General features: G+C 30.1%; 1 protein-coding gene across 1 annotated transcript; it reads left to right on the top strand.

Annotated features, from left to right (window-relative positions):
* Positions 1-6,113: 6,113 nt before the first annotated feature.
* Positions 6,114-8,237, top strand: Faa (fumarylacetoacetase). Its single transcript, XM_065503335.1, has 5 exons — positions 6,114-6,331; positions 6,750-6,833; positions 6,954-7,087; positions 7,158-7,759; positions 7,827-8,237. The coding sequence occupies exons 1-5, from the start codon at positions 6,245-6,247 to the stop codon at positions 8,171-8,173; spliced, it is 1,254 nt and encodes a 417-aa protein (XP_065359407.1). The 5' UTR covers positions 6,114-6,244; the 3' UTR covers positions 8,174-8,237.
* Positions 8,238-11,288: the final 3,051 nt, after the last annotated feature.

Raw genomic sequence — 11,288 nt, 5'->3', positions numbered from 1 at the left:
ATACATATAAAAATAAAACAAATAATTCACATTTAATTCTTGATATACATAAATAATTAACCTAAATAACAAATTAATTATTATATACATTTTGCATTAAATGTTTAGCCAAGAGTTTAGTGTTGTTATTCATTTTAATCCAGTCATTAATATAATATATATATATTTATTATATTGATTGATTTTTACCTTGGTTTTTTGTTCTAAACTTTTACCTATAAACATTAATTGAAAAAAAATAATAATATTTTCTTCAAGTGTATTATCAAATGTAAACAAAAATGTCTCGTTATAATTACAGAAAACAACAACAACAACAACAAAAAACATTCATATATCAAAGCGAATTAATATCAAGATGAAGCAAGTTGGCGAATTCAAGAAAATTGGAGCGAATTCAAAGAAAGATGTTTTTAAATTAGAAATTAATGAATTCGCTTGAATATTCCTAAATTCGCCACTGCTTTCAACTTGTATACAAGGCGAATTTATATACCAGTTGGTGGCAGTGGCGAATTCAGGCAAATACGAGCGAATTCATTAAATTTCATTAAACTCTCAACAATGTGAAAGTTGTAACGAATACCAAACTGCATAGATAAAAAATTAATGAATTCGCTCGTATTTGCCTGAATTCGCCACTGCCACCAACTGGTATATAAATTCACCTTGGGAGGAAGCAAGTGGTCGAATTCAAGCAAATTCGAGCGAATTCATTAATTTTTTAAATGAGATTGTCAAATTCCATATATTATAATAGAATGAATTCGCTTGAATTTTCCTAAATTCGCCACTGCTTCCAACTTGTATACATTCTTCACCTTTCAATTCATACAATTAACTTTTCAAACAATTTTAGAAACCGTTTTTTAGCTACACTGTGAACAAATTATAGTTTTTTTTATAAATTTATTTAACTTTCGTTTTACATTTTATATATTTTTAAATCAGAATGTTTGTTTTTACTTAAAAAAAATTATAAACTTCTTTTATTTTATAATTGAAATTTATTTTAATTTATTTTTTAAATAATTTTATGATGAAATGAAATCATTGTTTGATCTTCAGAACTTTAGATAATTTGGCGATATCTGCTATATAGCAACACGTTTTAGAAATAAGTTGTAGGATTTTAGACAAATTAACCAAAATGCTTGGTCCGTTATTTTTTAAATTGTTTGTTTGCGAACAAATCTAGAAACAGAACAATTCCCGAAACAAAATGGCTTTAAAGTACATATGAATTAAAGTATGTTTGCAAAACTTCTAACAGTTCTTGATAGCGAAATATCTTGCATATCGGCACTTTGCTATTTTTTTAAAAATTTCTCAATAATTAAAAATAAGTTCATGAAATTGAAGAGTTTGTAAAAGAGTGAACATTCCCAAAAGTGAAAATTTTCAATATAGTAAACTGCTCAAGAAAATTTCAAGCACAAGCTATGCCATTTTTAGCTTTTTAGATAATTTCGCGATTCATTCCCGAATTACCAAAGTTCGCGAAAACTGAAAGAATTTACAGCTATGTTTATAATATGAAAACTCATGTTATTCGAAATATGTTTAACTATATACGTGTACAACAGCTACTTTTCCAAAATTAACTCATTTCCCAAAAAAAGGGAAAAATTTTTGCTATTCATTCCCGAATGTATTGTTTAGAATAGTTCACGAATGATTCAATCTCAATGCAAGATTAAAAATAACTGGTATTCAGTTTGATTTAATAATTTTCAATATAAATTTTTAATTTTTTTGTTAATTTCCTTTTTTCCACAGTGTTGCTAGAAAATGGCGCTAATACTGTTTATAAAGTTTTCATTATACAAAAAAAAATAAATAAAAATCTTTATACATAGTACATGTATCAAAAAAAAAGAAAAAAAAACATAAATAAATCTTAAATAATCTTTTAATTTTTAATAAAATGTTTGGAAGACATGAATTATATATAAAACTAACTAAAAAAAACAATAAATTACATAAATGAAGACAATTTTCAATTTGAATAAAACCAAAACAAAGTCAATATTTAATGTATTATAAACAAAACAAAAAATGAAAACTTTGTGGAAGACATTTTAGAATAACACCTAATAACCCTAGATTTAAGCAACATTAATAATAATAATAATTTAAATAAATAGAAATGATTAAATTACTATTTAGACTTGCCTCATAATGAGTCGAAGGCTAAAACTATTCCAGCTGTGACTGACAATAATTAATGATTAGGAGAGCAAGCGGCTACAAATGCCACCAAATTATGCAAAAACATAATAACTAAATAAATAATCTAACTTAAATTAATAATAATAATAACTAAGTAATTAAATAAAATGTTTATTTCTTTTTTAGTTTTTAAAAAAATTGCACGCATATTTAACAAAAAAACAAAATAATTGCACCATTTTATTATAAATAAATTTAAAAAAACCAAAAAAAAAATATTTTAATTTTAATTTCTTAAAACTCTTAGAAAAACAAAACAAAAATAAATAAAAAAAATAATTAAACAATTATACATATGTATGTACGTATTGGAAAAGTAAATATCATCATTCAACGCCAACATATTTCAAATCAACATTTATGCACAAATAATCAAAAACTTTCAAACACCCTGTTAAGTATTTTTTCAAAATATAAAAAAAAACTGCCAAAAAAAAAAAGAAAATTAAAAAGGCAGATTTTAAACACAAAAAAGAAATTTTTAAAAAATATTTAAAATTAAAAAAGCTACAACATAAATAAATAAATAAATTTATCAATGTGTGTGTATTCTCTCTCTATATTGTACAAATACAACAAAGAAAACAACAACAAGCTTAATAAAATACAGTATATAATAACATCATTTACATCTAATAAAAAAACAAAACCAAAAACAAATTGTTGTTGTAGAGTTTGTTAAATTGTTAATTATTTTATTTATTGCAAAAAGCTAAAAAAAAATCCAAAAAACACAAATCTACATACTACAAATTAAATGTGTTTAATAAATTATAACAGCAACAAAAACAACAACAAAACAAATAATTTAAATGTGTGTACGTACCTATTCATATATAAATAATAAATAAATTAATAAATAAATCTATATATAAAAAATAAAACCACAAAAAACAACAACTATGAACCTAATTAATTAAACATGAAAAGACAAACACAAAATAATAATCAAATAGCCAAACAATTAAACAAAAGAAGGAAATAAAATATAAAATAAAACCACAAATATTTAAATTATTATTATAATATGTATGAAAATGTACTTAAATATCACTGTATAGTTCAATGTGTTAAATGTTGTATAATAAATTAAAGAAAAAGCCAAAAAAAAAAACAAAATCAATTTGTGTTTTTTCTTGCTTCCACATTTCACAAAATAATTTGTGAAAAATATGAAGCATATTTATGGGCGGAGAGTTATGCGCAGGGATGGAGAACTTAAATTAAAAACATTTGGATACTAGAAAGCAAGTTAAGTTACAATAATATTGGGTGTATGACTTAAAAATGTGGGATTTACAATAGATGGAGTATTTTTGGACACGGTTTTTAATTTTAATAACTTACATATATGTCATTTTGAAGGGTAAACAACAAAGTATTTTGCCAACTAAATGTTTTATGCGGGAAGTTTTGCTTTACTTTAATTTGAAAAAAAGTGCCGCAGAAGCACACTGATTGCTCACAAAAACTTGTGGTGAATGTGTTCCATCGGTTTCAACATGTTTATTGTTTTGTGTGTTACACAGAAGTGGTGATATTGACACGGAAGACAAAAATCACTCAGGCTAGCCAAAAAAGATTGAAGACCAATTACTCCATGAAGATTGTTGTCAAACTCAATCAGAGCTTGCAAAATCATTGGGAGCTACCCCAGCAGTTACAAAATGTTTGCGAGCAGCAAACATCATATTCATCCAAAATCAGGGAAATTGGGTATCATGCGAATTGAAGCCGATAGACCTTGAAAGACGATTTTGCATGTCCGAAATTGTGTTTGAAGGCTATAAAAGAAAATAATGTTTGCACCGAATCATTACATGCGATTAAAATTGGATCCATTACAATAACCCGAATGTGAAGCCCGACACCAAGGCCAAATATCCATGCCGCTAAGTTAATTCTCTGTATTTGTATATATGTAATTCTCTGAGCAGGCCATCACAGGGAACCTGTACCGAACTCATCTGATTCGTTTGAAGCGAGCATTGGACGAAAAACGCCCATAATATGCCGCCTGACATAAAACCGTAATCTTCCATCATGACAACGCTAATCCACATGTTGCAATACCTGTTGAAAAGATTTAGAATTAAGTGGTTGGGAAGTTTTGTCTCACTCGCTTTATAGTCCAGACCGTGCCCCGTCCTACTACTATTTGTTTCGATCGATGCAGAACGCTCTCTCTGGAATACGTTTCAATTTGGAACAGAGTATCCGCTATTGGCCTAAAAGATGAGCAATTCTTTTGGATTGGAATCCTTATGTTGCCAGAAGGATGGGAAATGCTCATAGCTAACAATGGCCAATATTGATTGTATGACCGAAACAATATCAAGCTACATGACGACCCCATTCCTCCTCGCTAGAATTGGTTTTATACGCTAATTGATTTATACGATAGTTTCAGATATGGATTGAAAAACGCAAGAAACGGTATATTAAAATGAATTAAATTTTTATTTTAGTAACGAACATCCAAATTTTTTTTGGGCCGATATTGCTTGTTTTCGATACCAAACAAACCTTATCAGCAGAGAATATTTGTGGAACATTACAGCCAATTAGCTCCTTTCGTTTGTGCCCGAACGTGTTTTCAACAGTTAGACGGCCGGACATAGCTAGATCGTCGTAGAATCTTATGAGGACCAAGAATATATATATACAATGTGGGTCTGCGACAAATATTTTGAGATGTTACAAACGGAATGACAAAATCTATATACAAGTTTATGCCAAAATTTTTAATTTTTTTTTGAATGACAAACAAGTTTTTTGGTGAACAAAATCGGGTTAAAAATATTTGTCCCGATTATTACCCATTGTTGGTCCGATGTACTATGACGTTATATACATACGTGGAAATATCTATCATTAGATATCCACATTGTCTATATTAATGACTTAATAGTCCAGATATACTTCAAATATAGCAACCGAACCGTGTCTATAGCGGATATATTGATGTATGAATCAAGTTTGTAAGTTATTTGGGCGTTATGAAAAGTTAATTTCAACATACAGACGGGGTCGCAAATGAAAAAATGTGGAAATTACAAACTTATATATTATACCCTTGCCACTCTCATGGTGAAGGATATAAACATATTGGAGATATTATTTATGATAATAGAAAATTAAATAAAAATTTAAGCAGATATTGTACCATTATGAAAAGTAAAAAAGGTCTGAAATCAGATTTTTAGAATTATTAAAAATACCAAAGTCTTTACATTACTTAATAAACCTTTTAACTTTATTCTATCCAAATTTTGTATGTTATCTTTCGTATAATTAAAATAAGAGTTATCCTATTAACTAGATAAATAAGAGTTTCTGCATATTTTGTGGAAACGACTTGGCAAAATAATACAAATTTTAAAGGAATTTGTATTCTTTGTGCAAAAGTAGGTATTTAGTTATTATTAATTTAATAATAACCAGTTTAATCTTTTCACCTGTCATTACTGTACTACAGTGTTGTCCATTTGACTCAAATAAAATGAACATTAGTGTGGCAACACAATCATATGTTTTCCGGCAGCTAAAGAGCGTGATTACCGGAGCAAATTAGAACCATGGCGAATTCATATAAGGTGGAGTCAGTCAAACAGCTGATTACTTTTTATATCACTTGTTTGGTTCTAGCTTGTTTTTATATTTCAATATCTATATATTCTATGCTTATTAAAAAATATTTATTTTTTACATAAATAACTTTAAACACCGATGTTCAAATATCCACACAAAATTTTCTTAATTTTTCATTTCTGTTTTTTAACATTTGCTAAGACCAATTGATGTTATTGTATAACTGGCACCACCTCATATGAATTCGCCTTGCTAAGATCGATCGTTTCAAACCATTTTTCAATCAGTCTCTGTTCAACTGGCGTACGAAAAGCAACTTGTTTACGCACTCTTGATAGTTCTACTTGCAGCTATCACAGCCAAACACTTTTCGAAAAACATAAACAATTCCCCGATAATAGAAACAACAACACACAATACAATGGCCACAACTTTTGTTCATGTACCGGCTGGAAGTGATTTTCCTTTGGAAAATTTACCTTATGGTGTCTTCTCCACAAAATCTAATGTAAGTAAAATTTAAGTTTTTATTCATAAAAATTGAGAAAAATCACATGTCTTTTAGCAGAATCTTGTTATTCTAGTTTAATGATCGTTATATTTTAAGATCAAACTAGAAAACAAAACACTAAAATTTAAATTAAGACTAGAAATGGTGCATATTTGTATCGCATTTACATAAATTAACAACAAGAAATTAGACTTGTTTTCAGCTTTTCGTGTGCCTCAGATACAGCTAATGTGTGTCTTATAATAAAAGTATCTAGTAGATATGAAAACTAATAACAACATTTTGATAACAAACAACAACATTTTACTGAATCGAATGATAATAAAAAAACACAAAAAAATAAAATTTAAATCCACAAGTATTAATATTTAATTAAACAACTTTGTTGTTTCTTTTTATCTTTCACATTTTACAGCCTCGCAAGCGTTTGTGCGTTGCCATTGGTGACAGTGTTTTGGATTTGAGTGGTGTTGCCTCTTTGTATGCACCAGAAGTACAGGTAAATTATAAAATAGTTTTTTAAACGATTCAATTCTATTTGAAACACCAAAACCTTAATTAAAATTACGAGTATAACAATTTCAAGTGTTTGCAATTCTAATAACTGTTATACATTTAGGATGCTTTGAACTCGGAAACATTGAATTTGTTAATGGGTCTCGGCTACACTGCCTGGAATGTAGTACGTTCAAGAACCCGTGAGTTGTTGTTGAAAAATTCCCAGTTGGAACAAAATGCCCAGTTGGTGCAAAGGTAAGAAAGGAAATGGTATATTTTTTATTTACCGCTGGGGTGACTACCACATCTCTATTATCTCTTTTAGTGTTATCATTCCTCAAGCTGAATGTGAAATGCATTTGCCAGCTGACATTGGTGACTACACTGATTTCTATTCGTCCATTCATCATGCCACCAATGTGGGCATTATGTTCCGTGGCAAAGAAAATGCCTTAATGCCCAATTGGCGTCATATTCCAGTGGGTTATCATGGACGTGCCAGTTCAGTGGTTGTTTCAGGCACTCCCATACGTCGTCCTCTGGGTCAAACTTTGCCAGTTGATGGCCAACCACCTGTATTTGGTCCCTGCAAATTGTTAGATTTCGAATTGGAAATGGCCTTTTTCATTGGTGGTCCCGGCAATAAATTGGGCGATCGTATACCCGTCGAAGAGGCTTATAAGCATGTATTTGGCTTTACTTTAATGAACGATTGGAGTGCTCGTGATATCCAAAAGTGGGAATATGTTCCCTTGGGACCCTTTACAGCCAAGAACTTGGGTACTAGCATATCGCCCTGGGTTATACCAGTTGCTGCTTTGGAACCTTTCTTGGTAGATAATTTCCCACAAGAACCCGAGGTTTTCCCCTACTTGAAACATGAAAAACCATTCAACTTTGATATTAATTTGGAAGTGTTTGTTAAACGTGAGTTACATAGTTTTTTTTTTTTTAGAAAATAAGCTATAAACTTCTATTTAATTTCATATTTTAGCCGACAATGGTGAGGAATCTCAAATCTGCAAATCCAACACCAAATATTTATACTGGACTGCCTTGCAACAGATCGCTCATCACACAGTTACTGGCTGTAATGTACGTCCCGGTGATTTAATGGCTTCTGGTACGATTAGTGGTGAAACAGAGGACTCTTATGGCTCCATGCTTGAACTCAGCTGGCGTGGCTCGAAGACAGTCAATCTTAAAGATGGTGCTGTTCGTAAATTCTTGCAAGACGGCGATGAAGTCATTATTCGTGGCCATTGCGAACGTAATGGTTTGCGTATTGGTTTTGGTCAATGTGCTGGCAAAGTATTACCAGCTAAACCATTTGAACATTAAATAAATCATTTTAGCATCATAGATTCTTAATAAATATTAATAAATTTTGATAATGTTTTAAAAACTTATTTTTTTTGTTAAGAATTCAGATAAATTCACTGAAATTTATTGTTGGGGGATAAGCTAGTTCCTATGCGCATTTCACTAGTTGCTTAGGCTAGATCATCAGGAAACCTTTTTTTTTATTTAAGTAAATCTTAGTTGAATTTTTAGAATTGAACATTATCACAACTTCAACTTATGAATAACTTAGAGTCTTCTGTTGTTTCTTATATAGAGAAGCAATAGTTAAAAAGAGATGCGTTCAAATTTTGTATCCCAACTACCACAATCGAAGCAAATGGGAGTATCCAAGTACAAGCATTTAGAACTCTAAGAACAAGATCATGATCTTGATTCTATCATTGAACAAATAATACGGTGTTTGAAAGCTTGTCAAACGATCTTAACCCTCTAACCGCCTAATTTTATTTCGAGGTAAAATAATGTACCAGGTTATTGTTTGAAAAAAATAGAAATACGTTGGAATAAAAACAAACAAAAGAGAAGTGCACGTTCTTGTTTATCACAATAAGTAAATTGTTTGCCTCTTTACACATATTTACCGTTATAACGGGAAAAATAACCAAATAAAGTAGCCGGTTAGAGGGTTAATCTTGTAAGATATATCCTTCCAATCTTGGGGTACCTCTGAATTGATAGCATCATCGCTGAATGAAGGCACAAAAAGATCGAAAAAGTAAGTGAGAGAGATATATGCCGAATCTTATATACCCTTCACCAAATTATACATTAAAAAAAAATTTTAAATATTTTTATGTAAAAAAAATTTAAAAACAATTTTTTTTTAATTTATTAGCGAAAAAAATTTGATGGAAAACAATTTTTTTAAATTTATTTCTAAAAAAAAATTCGGGTAAAAAATATGTTCCCCAATTTTCACCCATTGAGGGCCCGACTTACCTTGGCCATATATACGTCGTTGTAAAGGTCTTTGAAATATCTATTATTGTTCTCGAGCCGGGAGAATTCCCTATATATTGATGTATGAATTATGTATGTAAGTTATTTGGCGGCTACGGAAAGGGGTAATTTGCATCGATTTAAAAATGTTTAACAGTCTTCACGACAATTAAAACGGTTGCACTATGTTTCCCTGTATTGTAGGTCTCTGGGCCAGCAGAGCTAAACAAGATAATTTATTCTTATGAGAAAATATGAGGCAAACTGTGGACCACCATCTATTAGAACGTACTGACACGATTATTTTGCCGCCACTACATAGAAAAAATAATGATGTTTTTCTTATGTTTGTTAAAATTAGAGAAAATTAAAATGAATGATACAAAATTAATAGATTCGTAGACAGAGCTTGATTTAAATGCTTGGTCAGATATCTTTATATTTGGCATCTAATATAAAAGCTATCTGGAAGTTTCTCGAAAGTCATGGAGATCTAAGCAATGAGCAAGGAGAACGTATTCATCAAGATTCCCGTGTCATCAAAGAGGAAGGGTTTCTGCAATACACAAATAATTTCTGGCTATAGCTACAGCTCGATGTAATATTTATCCAAGGCATTACATAAGTGAACAGGCTTTAAAAGAAGTAGTTTGGAAACAAAGGATAGAAAGAATAACTTTTTAATAAAATGTTTAAAATCAAATTAAATTTGTTTCTATTCCAAGAATTCATAACGAATTAATTCATAGACTAATGTGCATATTTAGTTCTTTAAACCTATTGAATTTGTTCCTTTGAGAATTCATTACTTATAGAATTAATTGCTTATTGAATCATTCAAGTTTTTTACTAATTAAAATTCATTACAGATAGCTTATTCAATAGCTCAATTCAAATCTATAACAAAAAGGCTCAGTAATTTTTATGAATTTACTAGCAAAGTATACCAAGTAGTCCAACACTCTATTTTTCAATATTACTCTCTTACATATACGGGTACATTGTGAGAGAATTAAACACATCAAAATTCTTGAGATTTTGCGACAAAATAAAGGCCGAACCACGTTATTACCTTCTATAAAATATTTTACTATTTTTTTACACACTTTTATTTCCAAAAAGCTTTAATCAGGGCACACTTAGAAAGGTGACTGCGATGAAACAGCTGATTATTTTTTTTTTTTTATTCAGTTTGAATTGTCAATTCACTTGTGGCGAAAAATACAACAAACCCAAAAGCAAAAACAACAACAAGCAACTTTGACAGTTCACCTACTTTTTAACAAAAACAAAGTACCTGTTGTTTTTGTATTGTTGTAGTGATGCAGTCACCTTTCTTATTGTGCCCTGGCTTTAATTTTGAACAAATGAAAAAAATTATTTTTTTTTTAATTTTTGACACTTAATTTTATTTGTGGTAGAATTTAAATTATAGAACAGAGTTTCTATTTTTGGTATTGAAAATCAAACAAATTGAAACTTAATACAATATATTTAGACTTAGGTACTTTTTCACTAACACATGTTTAGAGTTAGGTACTGCTGTCAAAGATTTGGACTACTTGTTATACTTTCTTTACTAGCTTGACCCGGTGCGCTTTGCTACCCTTGTCGTAGTAAAATAAAAAATGTGAAAGAATTTTCTAAAAAAATAAATGAATATAATTAATACCGGAATTTCTTAAAAAAATAAAACTTAAAATTAATTGATTATCTTTTGAGGCCATGAACGAATCATGCTAATTACGATTCTGAAGAGAAGCGTATCCCAAGGAGAGAGTCCTGCATCGATCGAAAAAAATAGTAGTCGGACGGGACAAGGTCTGGACTTCTTTCTAAATAGTTTTTAACAGGTATCGCAACATGTGCCCTAGCGTTGTCATGATGGAATATTACGGTTTCATGTCCGGCCGCATTTCTAGGAGTTTTTCGACAGTGCTCGCTTCAAACGAATCACTTGCATTCGGTACCGGTTCCCTGTTGTCGCACCAAATACAGAACAGCATTTCATAAATCGACTTTCAAGGTATCTCAAGTTCAATTCGTATGGTACCCAATTTCCCCGCTTGTGGATGAATCCTGCTGCTTGCAAACGTTTTGAAATTGCTGATTGAGTAGCTCCCAATGATTTTGCAAGCTCTTGTTGAGTTTG

The sequence above is a fragment of the Calliphora vicina genome, chromosome 3 (genome assembly GCF_958450345.1).
Source record: "Calliphora vicina chromosome 3, idCalVici1.1, whole genome shotgun sequence".
Taxonomy (NCBI): domain Eukaryota; kingdom Metazoa; phylum Arthropoda; class Insecta; order Diptera; family Calliphoridae; genus Calliphora; species Calliphora vicina.
Note: the sequence above shows the minus strand (reverse complement) of the source record. Positions and strands in the feature narration are given on the sequence as shown.

Bases quoted from the DNA above. Each gene is read 5' to 3' on its own strand.
- Faa (XM_065503335.1), top strand. From the start codon at position 6,245: ATGGCCACAACTTTTGTTCATGTACCGGCTGGAAGTGATTTTCCTTTG. The intron at 6,834-6,953 runs GTAAATTATAAA...TTATACATTTAG, and splicing joins TGTATGCACCAGAAGTACAG to GATGCTTTGAACTCGGAAAC. The intron at 7,760-7,826 runs GTGAGTTACATA...TTCATATTTTAG, and splicing joins TTTGGAAGTGTTTGTTAAAC to CCGACAATGGTGAGGAATCT.